General features: G+C 42.8%; 1 protein-coding gene across 2 annotated transcripts in view; it reads right to left on the bottom strand.

Moving 5' to 3' along the window:
* c17h14orf180 (chromosome 17 C14orf180 homolog) overlaps window positions 1-18,084 on the bottom strand; it is a 39,328-nt gene that overhangs the window by 4,572 nt on the left and 16,672 nt on the right. Inside the window, exons 5-9 of one of the 2 annotated variants that reach the window (XM_051722917.1) lie at window positions 14,868-14,898; window positions 14,644-14,752; window positions 10,546-10,706; window positions 3,142-3,271; window positions 1,778-1,804 (exon numbers count right to left, since the gene is read on the bottom strand). In XM_051722917.1, coding sequence (XP_051578877.1) covers window positions 1,778-1,804; window positions 3,142-3,271; window positions 10,546-10,706; window positions 14,644-14,752; window positions 14,868-14,898 — 458 coding nt within the window. The remainder of the gene's footprint in view (window positions 1-1,777; window positions 1,805-3,141; window positions 3,272-10,545; window positions 10,707-14,643; window positions 14,753-14,867; window positions 14,899-18,084) is intronic. The other variant, XM_051722918.1, reaches the window with a different exon arrangement.

Genomic DNA, 18,084 nt, shown 5'->3' with positions numbered 1-18,084 from the left:
AAATGAAGACTTTGGAGTGGCCTAGTCAAAGTCCTGACCTCAATCCTATTGAGATGCTGTGGCATGACCTTAAAAAGGCAGTTCATGCTCGAAAACCCTCCAATGTGGCTGAATTACAACAATTCTGCAAAGATGAGTGGGCCAAAATTCCTCCACAGCGCTGTAAAAGACTCATTGCAAGTTATCGCAAACACTTGATTGCAGTTGTTGGTGCTAAGGGTGGCCCAACCAGTTATTAGGTTTAGGGGGCAATCACTTTTTCACACAGGGCCATGTAGGTTTGGATTTTGTTTTCCCTTAATAATAACAACCTTCATTTAAAAACTGCATTTTGTGTTTACTTGTGTTATCTTTGACTAATATTTAAACTTGTTTGATGATCTGAAACATTTAAGTGTGACAAACATGCAAAAAAATAAGAAATCAGGAAGGGGGCAAACACTTTTACACACCACTGTATATCAAGCTAGAATATTCTGCATTGCATGCAAGAAAAGACATTCTCCAAACATTAAAGGTCAATGTGTAATTTCTATGCCATTAGCGGAATTGTAGTGGAACTGTAAAAAAAAAAAAAAAAAAAGACTGTTTTCAAGCAGTTTTCCCCCACACATTTCCCTGTCTGGCACAAACAAATATTCCTGCCCTAAACTCACACCAGTTGTTGAGCTAAAGTTGCTATGTTGAGGCAGATGGGATTCTCAAACAAATGGAGCAATGCTTAGATACCACAGAGCCACACTTTTCAGGGAACAAACCTACAAATGTCTTACTTAGTTGACCATGCATTATAGACTGGGATAGGAGAAATTATTGGTAATAGTAAAAAATACATCTCCAACCCTTATCCCTAACCATTACTTTTTACCCTAAAGGCACGGTCACACATTCCTTCGCACAGTGAAATTCTGCGGATGAAGAAGGCATAGGAGGACGTTCAGCGTGTGTGAAACCAGCTAAAATATAATTGTCAAGAAGCCTCTTTTTTATACGCTGTGAGACTTACGTAAAAAACTCACCACTAAAATTATATCCTTGTTCATTGTGAATATTCAGTGTAGATGTGTACAAAGCACCGCCCACACAGAGGTCACTGCCAAACTAGCATCTTCCTATTGGTCAGCTCAGTTAATTTGCCTGTCAAAGTTCACCAAACTTGAACTCCATGTAAAATCCGTGAGGGGATTTTTCGCCACTAAAAGTCCATTGCACAGATTCACATTGAGATTACTGTATTTTACCCATGGAATTTCAGCATGCGACGGTATGTGTGACCGCACCTCAAGCACCAATCTTAAATTGTACCGCAAAACCCGAGCCCTGGCCCCAACCCTAACCCCTTCTTCTAACATAACCCTTATGTCTAGCCCTCAACCCCAAAGGTTAACCCTTAATAATAACCATGAACAACCGCCACCCTTCTGCAACATTCACCCCAACCCTATTCGCAGCCCGAACTTAAAATCTCAAATCATAATGCTACATTGTTACATGCATGGTCATGGAAATACCAAAGCACTTGACAAATATTAAAAAATAATTATTTCTTTAACCAAGACCAAGCTAAACATTATATTTTGAACATGTAAAGGCAATAAAATTGTACTATTCTTGTGCACTCTTAAAACCACAGCAAACTACCAATCATAAACTCTTAGGCTGTTCTGTGTCCCAGATTGCATGCAAGAAAATCTGTCATGCACACTGTTTTGAGCTTTATCATGCATTTTAGTGATCCACCACACTGTTCAACACATTTCTCATTCAGTTTACTTACGTCCTAAACAGTCATAGTACGGAATGTCTGCAAACCCAACATAAAAAGTAATAATGAGGTTTAGGTCAACAATGTAGGTAAGTCTCAACTTTGTAAACTACCAACATTTCAAAACGAGGGCCTTCCTCTAACTAAATTTATAGAGCATAGTTGACACTTTCTATGTGTAATAAATTATTCCATGATACTCATGTCTTGTTCTGAAGGAATATGATAAGGTTTGGTGAGAAACAAACCAAAATCGAACGTATTATTAAGCGAAACTCTTGACCGATGGTCGATCACCTGTGCAAATTTATGAGTCTGCACACGAGCTTTAGAGCTCTTTCCACGATAGCAACAATAGTTACGCAGCACTTGCGTGATGGGGTGTTCAAGTGAAAACTTGTTTTGTTTTGCTTCAACAGGACCACCAGCAATATTAACAACAGAAAACACAACATAGCTGCACACAAATCAGAGAGCAGAACTTACAAACATGTCTGAAGAGTTTGTAGTCGAAAAATAGATGCATGCTGCATAACTACTGTTGCTCTCGTGCAAAGAGCTCTAAAGCTTGCGTGCAGACTCATGAACGCGCACAGGAGATCGGTCAAGAGTTTTGCTTAAAAATACATTAGATTTTGGTTTGTTTCTCACCAAAATGTATCATATTCCATCAGAAAAAGACATAAGTTGCATACAATAATTTCTCCCTTTGTGTTAAAAAAAAGACAGAGAGAAATATGTGGTTATAACAACACAGGGGTGAGTAAACAATGTGTAGAACACCGATTTGTGTGATTTCTTTATTTTCTAGAAATAAATTAGAATGTAATTGTATGTGATTAAATATATACAATTTATATAATGTAAATATGACAAAAAGTATGTGTGCCTCTATTGCTTTAAAAATGAATGGGACACCAGTTTGCACCCCATTCTTGGACGTGACTGAACTTTCAATGATAATAATTATTGTAAGGGCTTTTAACTGAAAGACTCACAAGACAAAATACACTGTTGCATCAGTAGAAATAAATAGGCACTTTAAATTACCTTCCTTAAATTCCTTAAATTAAATTCCTTGTTTCATTAACATAGCAGCCTTGTTGGCACAGATTGCACTCTGTCTTATTTGCATGTACAATTAATCTGACAAATAAATCACTTGGGCATGTTTGGGCATCCCTGATTTGTTTTTTGTTTTTTTGTTTTTTAAGAGGGGATTCATTAACACAGCCCTGAATATGATTTTTTTCTTTTTACAACCCACTCCAGCATGTTTAATTTACTATTTTTATGTGCCAGCTCTTAAAAGGCACCCAGGAGGTTTCAGGGACTGCTAGAGCAGGCTGTTCTTTAATCTCAATAAACTCTCTCACCGTGAACAGTGATTTCCGGCTCTCTGAAGCGAACACGCCTCTCAGTTTTCCGTCTGCGTGATGAGTCTGACTCCACACTGCTCACACAGGACCTTTTCAGGATAGAAGTGGGCAGCTTTTTACTTATGACCTAAAAGTACGCATAGACAAAAAATAAATAAAAACAGTTTGTGAGCCAGAATGTTTGATAGAGACAATATAAAGTCATAGACAGCCCGTGGCAGTCCCAACAAAACGAATAAACTAAATTATATTCCTATAAATGTCTTGATTCCAGACCAGAGATGACTGAGTTTGAGTCGAGACTGGGACTAGAAGAGGCTGAGTCAGAGACAAGATTAATATAGACCTAATGCAATCTCAATTAATGTGTAAAATTTATAATATAAACAACTAAATTGGCACATCATTTAACAATATTACCAGTCGCGAATAAAAATGAAAAAAATGCCACATCCTAGGTTAAGAGAACACAATTTTAATACATTTATGACATTTCAGTTTTAATAATCTGTCAGTAAAAATCATCCTGGTTACTTTCATAACCTCCCTGATGGAGGGAACGAGACATTGTGTCGATGTAGTGACACTAGGGGTCACTCTTGGGAGCCCCAAACACCTCTGCATTTTGAAAAAAAGGCCAATGGGAATTAGCGAGTGGAATTTGCATGACACTCCCCCGGACATACAGGTATAAAAGGAGCTGGTATGCAACCACTCATTCAGGTTTTGTGCTGAGGAGACGAGACAAGGTCCTGGCCATTTCAGCGGGTAGTTCAGTGTTGTGGCAAGAGGGACGTCTGTTATGAAAGTAACCAGGACGTTCCCTATCTGTCACTCACTCAGCGTTGTGTCAATGTAGTGACACTAGGGGTCCCTATACAAAACGCCACAACTAGCTGAACTGTGTTACGTGGACTGGTGGTGCGAGAAGGGCAGACCGCTGTGTGCCTCATAGCCAGCGCACCAGGCCGTCATGTAACCTCCCCCAATGCTCTTATGAGTGTCGAACGGTCCTTCGGGAACAAGTCGACTGCCCAACAAATAGGGACAGGCTAGCTCAGCCGTGGCCTCTTTTCCTCTTTTTTCTCCCCAAAAAGAGTGGAATTTGTTAACCGACTGGGAGCCATAAATGTCTATGTCGGGGGGGTGTCACTCCCAAGGGGAAGACACCATGGAGACCACACCCCGCCCAGAAAAGGGCGGGGGGGGGGGGTATTTCGAGTGGAAATACGTCACATGGTCTTACTGAGTCTTGTCAGGAGTATGTCATGTGGAGAAGTCGCATGGTAGGTCCTACCCAAGGGGGGAGGAGTTTCTACAAACAGGGTGACCGGGGGCAGAGGGGCCTCTGCCCATGGAAGACACAGCTTACCGAAAAGGGAAACGATTTAGCGGAAGATATCACATGGGGTCACCTTCGGGGAACCAGCACATGTGGAGCACCTACCCCAGTACAGGGCCTAATTAGCACACATACTGGGCCGGCAGCGAGTTTCTCCGCAAACTCGTCTGGCACAGGGCTAAGGAGGAAAGTCATCCAGGGATCACAGCTTGTGAACATGACTGGGAGTCAAAAGCGCACGTCTTCACCTCAAGGGAGGGGAAAGGTGCTATGCGCAAGCGGTACACCCGGCCAGCTGTCCCGGAACTTACCTGCTCGTACCTGACAATACACGGGACGAAACTGGCTCAACCCGGAGACTGTAGAACCTCGCATATGTGTTGGGTGTTGCCCAGCCCGCTGCTCTGCAGATGTCTGCCAAAGAGGTGCCACTGGTCAGGGCCCAGGTGGCCTCTACACTCCTAGTAGAGTGGGCTCGTAACCCCACAGGGGGCGGCACGTCCTGAGTGTGATATGCCATCACGATGGCATCAACGACCCAGTGGGCAATCCTTTGTTTGGAGACAGCGCTTCCTTTCCACTGTGCACCAAAGCAGACAAAGAGCTGCTTGGAGCTTCTAAAGCGCTGCGTGCGATCCAAATAGATGCGTAAAGCATGCACTAGACACAGCAACGCCAAGGCTGGGTCTGCCTCCTCCTGGGGCAGCTCTTGCAGGTTCACCACCTGATCCCTAAAAGGGGTTGTGGGAACCTTGGGCACATAGCCTGGTCGGGGTCTCAGGATCATGTGAGAATAACCCAGACCGAACTCCAGGCACGATTCGCTGACAGAGAACGCCTGCAGGTCCCCTATCCTCTTGATGGAAGTGAGTGCAGTCAGGAGGGCAGTCTTCAAAGAGAGTGCCTTAAGCTCAACTGACTCCAGGGGTTCAAAGGAAGTTCCCCATAGACCCCGAAGGACAACAGAGAGGTCCCACGAGAGGATGAGGCGCGGTCTGGAGGGATTCAACCTCCAAGCACCTCTCAGGAACCTGATGATCAAGTCGTGCTTCCCCAAATACTTACCATCCACTGCATCGTGATGTGCCGAAATGGCGGCCACATACACCTTCAAGGTGGAGGGGGACAGCCACCTCTCGTGAGGAGCGTGAGGTCCGAGAACCACGTCTGGGTGGGCCAGTAGGGTGCTACTAGGACAACCTGCTCCTCGTCCTCCCTGACCTTGCACAGGGTCAGTGCAAGTAGGCTCATTGGGGGAAACGCATATTTGCGTAATCCCGGGGGTCAGCTGTGTACACTCTCCCCTGAGTGTAGCCTGTAATGACAGTGTGTCCACCATGGTGTTGAGGTCACCTGGGATGTGAGTGGCTCGCAGCGACTTGAGGCGCTGCTGACTCCAGAGGAGGAGACGGCGGGCGAGTTGTGACATGCAAAGGGAGTGTAGACCGCCTTGACGGTTGATGTACGCTACCATCACCATGTTGTCTGTCCAGACCAACTCATGCTTTCCCTGGATCAATGGCCAGAACCTCTGCAGGGCGAGCAGTACTGCCAACAACTCGAGGCAGTTGATGTGCCAATGCAGCCGCAGGCCAATCCAGGAGCCGGCGGCTATATGCCCATTGCATACGGTGCCCCAGCCTGTCTTGGAGGCGTCTGTCATAACCACGATGTGCCTGGAGACCTGCTTTAGCAGAACCCCTGCCTGTAGAAATGAAAGGTCGGTCCAAGGGCTGAAGAGGCGGTGACAGATCGGCGTAATGACCACGCGATGTGTCCCATGGTGCCATGCCCATCTCGGGACTCGAGTCTGAAGCCAGTGCTGAAGCGGTCTCATATGCATCAACCCGAGCAGTGTGGCCACCGCTGAGGATGCCATATGCCCCAGGAGCCTCTGAAAAAGTTTCAGTGGAACTGCTGTCTTCTGTCTAAATGCCTTCAGACAGTTCAGCACTGACTGTGCATGCTCGTTCGTGAGGCGCACCGTCATCGAAACTGAGTCCAACTCCAAGCCGAGAAAAGAGATGCTCTGAACCTGGGAGAGCTCGCTCTTTTCCCAGTTGACCCGAAGCCCCAGTTGGCTGAGGTGCGTGAGCACCAGGTCCCTGTGCACACACAACACATCTGGAGAGTGAGCTAGGATTAGCCAGTCATCGAGATAATTGAGGATGCGGATGCCCACTTCCCTTAGTGGGGCAAGGGCTGCCTCTGGGACCTTCGTGAACACGCGAGGGGACAAGTACAGGCCGAAGGGGAGGACCTTGTACTGGTACGCCCGGCCCTCGAAAGCAAACCGCAGGAAGGGTCTGTGTCGAGGTAAGCCCGAGACGTGGAAGTACGCGTCCTTCAGGTCTACTGCCGTGAACCAATCTTGATGCCGGATGCTCGCTAAAATGCGTTTTTGCATCAGCAAACGAGAATGAGAGTCTGTGCAAGGCCTCTCCGTTTATGTGTATTTCCTGGTTGCGGTTCAGTACTCGCAGGTCCAAGATTGGCCGCAACCCACCGCCTTTCTTCGGTACGATGAAGTAGGGGCTGTAAAACCACATCTTCCTCTCGGCCGGAGGGACAGGCTTTATCGCACCCTTCTGTAGAAGGGTAGCGATCTCCGCATGCAAGGTAGCGGCGTTCTCACCCTTCACCGAGGTGAAGCGGATGCCACTGAACCTGGGCGGGCACCTGGAGAACTGAATCATGTAGCCGAGTCGGACGGTCCGGGTCAGCCATCGCGACGGGTTGGAAAGCGCGAGCCATGCGTCCAAACTCCAGGCGAGGGGGACCAAGGGGACAATCATGTCGGACATACCGGTGGGTGGGGCCTCACGGCGGGGCGGAGCCTGAGGCGCCACAACAAGGGGGCTCAAACCCCGTGGCCGTGCTGAGTCCAGAGACATTGAAGCACTTACCTGGCTCCTGACGCCCACCATAAGATTGGTCGAGGAGGGGGGAGGAGGAATATCGTCCCCGCAGTCTGTTCGAAACCAACCCCGGTGTGGGCATATTTGTGCCACAGCTGGGTGCACAGGGGCGGGGGGTCCGCCGCTGGAGTGCCAAACCTGCCAAAATGGGACGGTGGACAGTGGTCGTGACGATGGCCATGTGCACCTGACATGTGACCCAGGGAACAAGAAAATTACTCTTTTGTTGAAGTTTTGGGTACCGCAGCCTCTTGGGCATGCGGCAAAAAATGAAATAAAAGATTCTCCTCCCGGCCCTCCACTGGGGGATCGAGTGGTCTGTCCACCAGCTCCATAGAAGCGGGTCTCCTCGTCCCCGGGTCGCCCGTCTCAGGGGCGCTTCGAAGCCTTCCTTGGGTTCTTAGCGGCTGGCCATGAGACGGGTGGCGTCTGCTTCCTACGGTGGGCTCCACGCCGGGGCCAGGGCACGGGGGAGGGCTGCGGTGGAGCCGGTGCTGTTGCTGCAGGAGGACGTCCATGGCGATGAGCAGACGGGGTGCGGGGTCTTGAGCCGCGCTGGGGCAGGATGTGCTGTATAGCCTCCGTCTGCTTCTTCGAAGTAGAAGTCCTCGACGGTGTTGCCGAAAAGGCTTACCTGGGAAATGGGGACCTCAAGGAACCGAGCCTTGTCAGCCTTTCTCATCTCGACCAGGTTGAGCCATAGGTGGCACTCCTGGACCACCAGGGGGACATCGCCTGCCCGAGAGACTGCACCATGACCTTCATCGCCTGGAGAGCGAGGTCGGTCGCCGAGCGCAGTTCCTGCATCATTCCCGGGTCAGAACTATCCTCATGCAGTTCTCTTAGTGCCTTGGCTTGGTGCACTTGCAAGAGAGCCGTGGTATGCAGGGCGGAGGCGGCCTGTCCAGCGGCACCGCAGGCCGCAGTCGCCAGAGACAACATACAGGTGCACCACAACCACCTTATCCACCTGGGGAATCGCCGAGTATCCCCTGGCAGCCCCACCATCGAGGGTAGTGAGAGTGGAGGAGCTCAGAGACCGGGTCCAGGCAGTGAAAGTTGCCCGCCACAACCTCATGAGCTCCTCATACAACTCCGGGAAGAAAGGAAAATATACTCTTTTAGTAGGAAGAATATACTCTTTTAGCTGCTGAAGCACCCAGGGGCATTCTCTGCACTTCACCAGTGCAAGAGGGGGAGAAGTCGCTGTAATGTGCCGTAAATCCAACAGCTTTTCGAGGTGAATGGATCGGCAGAGTAATTCAATTCGCTGAACACAACCGCTCGGCTCTGAAGAGAAAATCTGAATGAGTGGTTGCATACCAGCTCCTTTTATAGCTGTATGTCCGGGGGAGTGGCATGCAAATTCCACTTGCCAATTCCCATTGGCCTTTTTTCAAAAAGCAGAGGTGTTTGGGGCTCCCAAGAGTGACCCCTAGTGTCACTACATCGACACAACTTTGAGTGAGTGACAGATAGGGAACTCAAATAAAGGTGCAAGGTTTCTTTGGCTTAGCAAGGCAATACAAACTACTGCTTCTGTGTTCTATTATATTCTATTCATTGTTAGTAAACATTTCTGCAATACAAAATACGGTATAACTGTACTATAACTTAAAAAGAAATCCTAACAATGATGCATTGTAAACTGTTAACGCAGTAAGTGAACTGAAACCTTTACTTTCAAAGTGTTTACAATTTCTTCAGTTGCACTTTATTATTCCATCCTTTGTAAGCCAAGTATTTCTGATATATAAAATACAGTCTTAATGTACTTTAACTTTAGGTCTTGACAGCTACAGCAGGGAATATTGATTTTTAAAAAAATAAGAGAGAGACCACCTATCCCGTTCTCACGAGAATTCGTCACAATAGTACCAGGTGGCGAATTTGTACCAATTCGTACAAGTTCATTCGTACGAAATTGTATGAGTTATACACCCACCAATAAGAGATGCTTCCCTCATGTCCTTGTAGTTCCCAATGTGGTGTTTGTTCTGTGTTAATCCAAAACAATGTTATTGTAACTTTAACCCAAAACCCAAACCCTATCACTAAACCTAACCATAAAGTGTAACACCTTACCCTACCCAGAGTGTAAACATAACCATGATATTAATTTTAAAAGGCCTGATGTGTAATATGGAAGAAAGAGACACTTCCGGGTTCTGAACGCATGTTTGTAAAGCGTAAGTGATTGGTTGATGTTAAAGTCATACGTTTTCGTACGAATGAAGTCATACAAACCTCATAGTGTTGTGACAAAATCTCATGAGGACCACCCTGATACCAAAACATACACAAGACTCTAGATAACCTTTACCCTACCTAGAGTGTAAATATAACCATGATATTAATGTTAAAAGGACTGATGTGTAATATGGAAGAAAGCAACACTTCTGGGTTCTGAATGTATGAACCACTACAACAGACTCAAAACCACATTCCTTTTGGCCAGATTTTGTCAGAAATTTTGTCACATCCATTATTTTTTGGATTTCGCTAGAAGAATATTGGCACCTTAAATTCTCACCTAACCATAACATCAACCACCTACTGTGAACTCTAAATCCTATCCCTAAACCCCAACCCTTTACTCGAACCCCTAACCCCTAATCTCCAATCCTAAATCCTATCCCCAACCCCCTGCTCATTTCACTTACCCTAATCACCAAACCCTAGTCCTCACTCCAACCCCTGACTCCCAGCCCTAAACCTCTAGCCCTATATCGTACCCTATAACACTATTTCTAACCCTAATCCTAACCCTGAATCCCCTCAACCCTAAACCCAAACACCAGCCCTCAACCTGAAATCTTAAATCTTAAATCTTAACCCAAACCCATATTTTCAATCGCAACCCTTAAATCCTTTTCCTAACCTCAAACCCCAAACTCTCTCCCTAAATCCTAACACCTACCCCTACCTAATTTCTTAGCCCTAAATCCCGAGCTCAGCCATCATCTTGAATCCTGATCCTATAGAGGAAATAACACATTTTACCAGTTTTGCTCTTAACCTTTTGATTATGACCCACTGTTCAGAATGTTACCCCTACCTCTAATATCAGAGGGCAATGGATGTTGGAACATGTCCTGTTTGAGTAAATCACATTAAGGTCAAAGAGCTGAGTAGTCTTACATTAGTTTGAAGAGTTTCCTGATGTATGTATGGCTCTTTTCTGTGCCGTAGCTCAGTGTATTTATCCCTATAGCTATGAGAGATGCCACTTAGAGCATCGCTAAATGACTCTGTGGCAGAGAACCTCTTCGAAAGTGTCGACACACACTCCCCCAAAGAATCTGTAAAAAAAGAAAATCAAAGAGCTGTAAAAAAACTGTAGAGGAACATATTTGACATCAGCAAAAAAATTTTTTAGCACCACACATATTTGTTTCTATTCAAAATGGTCTGCATAATGAAACTAGTTTAGCAGAAGAATGATTTATCACTGAAACTATGACATTGTCCCATGCAGGTGATATGTTGTAGTGAAAGCATTTTCTTTCAATAAAACATACTCAGCAGCATTCATTACACATTGCTGCCCTGTACAAATAATTTTTCATCATCTAGAAAAATCAAATGGCAATAGAGAAGATGCAGAGTAACCCCTCCCCTTGGAAAACTAGCAAAGGATTTCTGCTAACAAAAATGACCTTGCCTCAAACTATCAAAGCCATGACATGGCATTTCTGCTCAAGATCTAAATAAACCATAAGATGAGGACTAGAAAGAGCATAAGTGGAAATTTTTTTAGTGGGCAAGGATCTGCAGTTTTGTTCAGAATTACGTCCAGTATGCTGATATCCAGTAAGAAGTTATTTTGGAACCTGGTGTGTTTTCTCCCTTAGTTTGGTTCATTTAGGAATATATGAACATGGCAATCACACTCAGATCTGCACCAAAACAACTGGTCTGAGACCGCCTGGAGGAGGCGGACCAAACAATATCCCTATAAAAAAACAAGCATTTCTGATGGATCTGTGAACAAGAAATCTGTAGGTCACCACATCACTGTAAATCATAATCAAAACATGGATATAGCTTTTGGTGACTATTAAATATATTGCACATTTAAAATAGGAGTTGTTTAATTATTCCCGAGGTAATTTTAGTGACCAAAAGTTTGAAATAATGTACAGATTTTTATCTTATAGAAAGAAATTGGTACTTTTATTCACCAAAGTGGTATTCAACTGATCACAATGTATAGTCAGGACATTAATAATGTGAAAAATTACTATTACAATTTGAAAATAAATGCTCAGAACTTCTTAAACTACTACAGAGTTCTCATCAAAAAATCCTCCATGTGCAGCAATGACAGCTTTGCAGATCCTTGGCATTCTAGCTGTCAATTTGTCCAGATCCTCAGGTGACATTTCACCCCACACTTCCTGTAGCACCTGCCACAGATGTGGCTGTCTTGTCGGGCACTTCTCACGCACCTTACAGTCTAGCTGATCCCACAAAAGATCAATGGGGTTAAGATCCATAACACTCTTTTCCAATTATCTGTTGTCCAATGTCTGTGTTTCTTTGCCCACTCCAACCTTTTCCTTTTGTTTTTCTGTTTCAAAAGTGACTTTTTCTTTGCAATTCTTCCCATAAGGCCTGCACCCCTGAGTCTTCTCTTTATAGTTGTACATGAAACTGGTGTTGAGCGGGTAGAATTCAATGAAGCTGTCAGCTGAGGACATGTGAGGCTTCTATTTCTCGAACTAGAGACTAAGATGTACTTATCCTCTTGTTTAGTTGTACATCTGGCCTTCCACATCTCTTTCTGTCCTTGTTAGAGGCAATTGTCCTTTGTCTTTGAAGAATGTAGTGTATACCTTTGTATGAAATCTTCAGTTTTTTTTTTTTCTTTTTTTTTTTTGTTGCCATTTTTGACCTAATATTGACCTTAACACATGCCAGTCTACTGCATACTGTGGCAACTCAAAAACAAACTCAAAGACAAAAAAAGCTTCATTTAATGAACCAAATAGCTTTCAACTGTGTTTGTTATAATGGCAAGTGATTTTCTAGTACCAAATTAGCAATTTAGCATGATTATTCAAGGATAAGGTGTTGGAGTGATGGCTGCTGGAAATGGGGCCTGTCTAGATTTGATCTAAAATGACTTTTTTCAAATAGTGATGGTGCTGTTTTTATATCAGTAATATCCTCACTATACTTTGTGATCAGTTGAATGCCACTTTGTTGAATTAAAATACCAATTTCCTTCCAAAACAGCAAAATCTGTACATTATTCCAAACTTTTGGACGCCAGTGTATATACACAGTATATATGCACAAATGACTCAATGGTGCTGCGACATCGTGTTAGCATATTGAAAAAGTTCCGGATCAAAAGACTACTCATTGTTCTGGCAGCTATATGTATCATCATCACTTATTTCAGATGGGCATACGCAAAATCCTAAGAAAGATAAGTGGGCATACCTACGAATGCCCTAGAGACTACACTACTGTCCAGAAGCTGTTTCACTGATTTTCTGTCATTACCTCTACAAGACACTGATCCATCTTGATTGAACGAGCCTTGTGACAGCGCAAGTGCTTGTCTGCTTGTGTCTTTCAGCATGCATGTTAAGATGAGCGGAAGAAGAAATAGTTCCCATCCTGCACAAGTATTTCCTAATATAGCCTAATTCTTTTTAATTCACTTTGAAGCTTATGATTATTTTTCATGGAAACCAAATAATAATATCCATAGTTAAAAAATAAAATAAATTAGAATCGATATTTTTGTGTGAGGATCGATATTTTTGATACAACATCAGTATCGGAAGTATCGATACTTTAGGAGTGATCCACCCATCCCTAATTTGTATAGCAGCAGAACAGACACAGATAGGACAGCAACTTTTTGACAGATAAAACCATCTTTATGTGGCTTCACTCTTTTTCCTGTTTGTATGTGTATGCGTTTGTTTTTTATGCATGTGAGAGAGAGACAGAGAGAGAGAGAGAGAGAGAGAACTTTGTGACCGAGAGAACAGTCACTTTTCAATGCAGAAATAATTCAAAAGTAATGACAGATAAAAATAACCATGATGTACATTTTAAAACTCCTATCCATCCGAGTGATGGATAATGTTTATTAACCTCTGACTGAAATGCGCATTTTGTACCATGCGGTGATGTTTTGCATAGCCTTGACATAAACAATTCTCGTAGAGTACTCGAGAGATAAGAATAACATAAGTTTAGTGAAACAATATTTTCCCTTGGTGTAAGCCCCGTCATACGGTTCAGTGTCAGGATTCTCGCTTGAACTGTCTGATCCTACCAGAAAACAATGATGACAGGGGAGAGGAGCTTACCCCTACAGCAGAACGGAACCTAAACTGGTGGTGGGGGGTTAAAGCAATGGCAGCATAATGAAGTGATGAGGGACAGCTGTGCAGAGCTTATAATGCAGGATCATGAGGCTGGATCATGATTGGATGAGATACCTGAATTGAATGAATGAATGACGTAATGCTTACCATAAGTCATTTGCCAGAAACATCTCATAAGCTTCATAAACGTGAAAATTTTTAGCAGTTGACAAATTATTGCAGGTATATAATTTTATATATATTGATGCATGAGCTAATATCCAGAACAGAGCACAAACATTCTGAACAATGAGGGGACAGTTTGCTCACATGTGACTTTTATTACCACAATTTTGGTCCATTTTGAAATGTTGCCTTGTGAAAGCGAACCAAACCAAGAAGAAAATGCAACATTGTAACAAATTAAGCCCCTGTTTCTGAACAAATTAAACAAGCTACAGGTCGAAAATGCCCTAAAAATACTCAAGGCACCATTTGGGGTTTCTTACATGCCGAACTGCGGAAACCCTCTGGAGATCCTCCAGGAACTCTTTAAAGCAGCCTCAAAGAGCCTATTTATATACTCAAGGAACTTCAAGAAATAGTGCCTCAAAGTCTTTTCTTATGACAGGGTTAGTGAAGGAACCATTGACAGTCCTTAGTGTTCTTTACAGTTTTTTAAGAGTAAGATCAGAGAACTAAAAGGATCCATTGAGGTCCTCCAAAGGGTTTTGCCAGCTGAGCAACCTAAATGTTGCCTCAAATATATTTACATCAGTGCAGAAGTACTCCTAGAGATTGACATAAGTGGGATGGTATTTTATACTGGTGACATCTCATCTAACTTCATGTGGAATGAGAATGACTGCAAGTGAGCATTTCAGAATTTAAATTTAGCTTGTCTTACCAGTATATTCTGTTTTGCCAATCTCAGCATAGACAGTGGCTAGCAGCTCCAGACTCCTGGCTGTGATGGGGTGATTGTTACCAAAAGCCCGCTGGTGGATTTTAGTGGCCTAAATGAAAGCAATTTGGAGAAATTTTAATTACTTTAGCTGTTTTCCTAGATTTCTACTCTTTAAAGAGTCTTCTACCATGTTGCATACAGTACATAAATCACAATGAACATACCTTGCCACTGTACTCTAAAGCAAGATGGGGTCTAAAAGCAACGGAGAGTGACAAAGAGGTTAGAAATGGTCCAGTTGATTTAACCATGTTGTTTTGTTTGACATTGGATATGTGTGAAATTGAATAGCTACTAGCACATTGCTTACTGCATAGTGTGCAGTATATAACCTACTGGTAAACTTAAAAAAGCTTTAAAAATGCATAAAATTGCTTTCTAATAAAAAACATGGATTATGCAACATTGTATTATAAATTCAACAAGTGGCATCCAGTAATCATCTGAATAAAAAGATGTGTTTAACATTTTTAATCCAATTTTGTGCAAAAAAAAAAAAAAAATTAATGTTTGGCTGTCAATCAGTGAAAAAAGATGCTTACAATTTGAAATTGAGAGCACTGTTTTTTGTAAAACAGTACTTCTCACAGTGTGTTCTGGTTGTATACTGCACATATGGATGATGTAGTATTGTAGGTCACTAAACAAATACAGAAAATGTTCACACTGCAAACAGCATACAGTACATACTGCAAATATTTTGTAAGAGCAGTATGGTAGTATGCTATTCTGAACATAGCCAACATGTCTGTCTCAGAATATTTACTGCACACTTGTGAGAGAGATGCATGCACTTGCTGTGCATTATTGATTAACAAATCCACATCATGTGAGTGTGAGTGTGTATATATCATGGATAATATCACATAATTCCACATAATATATTACTGTACATGGATCATCCAATATTAATATGTATGCTAGAGTATGAACAACAGTGCAAATAATTACATTTTCTTTTAGAGAAGATCAGGCAAAACCCATACCAATTACATGGTAGATGTTTGTCCAAATCATACTATTATTTTAAAATAAAATATAGATATTGATATTTAGCATTAAAAATGCTTCACAATTTTCATAGGCAGCTCTATATAATGGGCCCTTAATATAGTCACATGGCAGCTTATCCACTGACACATCTTACCCCACTCTACCTCTTCAAATTAGTCTTGATGTTAAACTATGTGAGGTTTGTTTTCTTATCAAAAGCGGACCACGGCTCAATGGCAGAGCAGACTTTGTCTTAGAGGCAGGTGTGTTTGCGAAAGGGGCTGTCAGGCAACACTTGACATTCACTGGATCACTCACACTCTATAAAAACCTTTATATAACTGCTGAAATCTCTTGACATTGGAGAACCACTTGCCAGAGTGCACTGTCAACTCAGCTATGTACAGAATTCCATACAAGTGTATTGCTTACTGCATTACATACCCAGACTGTTCCCAAAAGGGCAGTAAACTAAAAACTCCTATGAGAAGGCAAAAACTGAGAAAGCAATAAACAAACAAATTAACAAACAAACGAGCACAAAAAAGAAAGCACTGGACCTCAATCTAATCAACATTAGAAAACAATGCATAAACCAAACCGACAGGGAAACACAAAGAAACAGAGAGCACAGGACAAAGTTTAGTTTGAGGAAACTTTTATCAGTCTCAAAAATATGGGTCATTTTTGCGGGTATTCAATGCCATATCAACTTATATGCTACATTGCTAACCTGCTCCAGAGCAGGTTTAATTTTGCGTTATAGATCGCAAACAGATCTTCTTCATACTTTCATAATAATAAATCGTGCCGACGCTCTCAAAGCTTCATGCATTGGCTGTCTGTGGCAAACTTCACTCATTCATGTGCAAGTGCTTCAGGGTTAAGCATGAACTCAGGATCAAACTCTGGGTTGACCGAGAACGTTTGTAGCAAGCATCTTGGGATCGCTAAACCCAGTCTAAACCAGTTTGGCTCTATCTGGTTTTGCTAACCTGAAACTTATTCAGAAACTCTGAGTTAAATTAGCTTCGTGCAACAGGCCTCTGGTGTCAAGATCCCGACACTAAATAAAAACTTCACTGGGAACCTGACAGAAACAGTACAAAATATGCAACAATTTATTACAACTTTATGTAAAAATATCTTTTGGCATGCAGTCTGATCATTTAATGACTCAAGAAAGTAAGGATAAAGGTAAAGGAAAAATTGTAATGTAGCAAGGCAGGAACAGTTGAAGGCAGAACCCAAGTGCAGTTTAAGTTTATTTTTCAATAAAACTAAAGATTCAAAAGACTAGACTAGATTAGATTTGATTTGACTTGATTTGACTTGACTTGACTTGACTTGACTCCAACATTACCATAACAATAATCGACCAAAGGCAAGCGAACATGAGTGCTTAAATACACAAGGACTATCAAGGTTAACAAGACACACCTGGGGAACAATCAAAGCAGGCAGTGAACAAAAACAGGAAACCGTGACAAGACAAAAAACCAAAACTCAACTTAAAAATTAAAGTCCAAAATGACTAGCGCCCCTATTGGCTGCTAGCAAGAACATATATGTATACCATTTAACTGGTGGCTCCTGACGGCCAAAACAAGAAGCTGGGTGGGCCAGGGTGGGCTACAAACAGGAGACCACTATATTTTCCTTAAAGTGAGAATCTACAAGCAAACAAACAAACAAACTACATAACAGTGAAGCATTAAAATACTGTTTGCCTAAATTAAGTATAAATAGGCTATCCTTGCCATGATGACATCTGATTATTTTTCACAAAATTAGAACAAAAATCTGTTTGTTTATTATATAAAAAAAGGCTCATAACTGTGCTTATAAAGGCTCATATGCTGATTAGATAGAAACAAATGTCCAAGGATCCAAGATGACTCAAAGGGCACATTGCAGAATGCTCAATGAGGTAAACCATAGAGTGACAGCTAAAGACTTGAAGGAATAGTTGAAACTGGGTAACATCTCTGTTCATGAGTCTACTATATGGAAAAAATTAAACAGGTATGGTGTCCATGGCAGGACACCATGAAGGAAGCTGCTGCTTTCCAACAAAAACATTGTTGCAAGCCTGAAGTTTGCAAAAGACCACCTTGACACTCCACAACACTACTGGGAAAATGTTTTTTGGACTAAAGAACACGCAGCACTTTGTATGGTGTAAAAAGGGCACTATATACCAACATGAAAACATCATCCCAACGGTGAAGTAAAGTGGAGGGAGCATCATGATTTGGGGCTACTTTGATGCTTTGGGGCCTGGACTGCTTGCCATCATCGAGTTTATCAAGATATCCTACAGGATAATGTCAGGATGGCTGTGTGCCAGCTGAAGCTCAGTAGAAGTTGAGTGATGCAGCAGGACAA

The sequence above is a fragment of the Myxocyprinus asiaticus genome, chromosome 17 (genome assembly GCF_019703515.2).
Source record: "Myxocyprinus asiaticus isolate MX2 ecotype Aquarium Trade chromosome 17, UBuf_Myxa_2, whole genome shotgun sequence".
In the NCBI taxonomy this organism is placed as follows: Eukaryota; Metazoa; Chordata; class Actinopteri; order Cypriniformes; family Catostomidae; genus Myxocyprinus; species Myxocyprinus asiaticus.
Note: the sequence above shows the minus strand (reverse complement) of the source record. Positions and strands in the feature narration are given on the sequence as shown.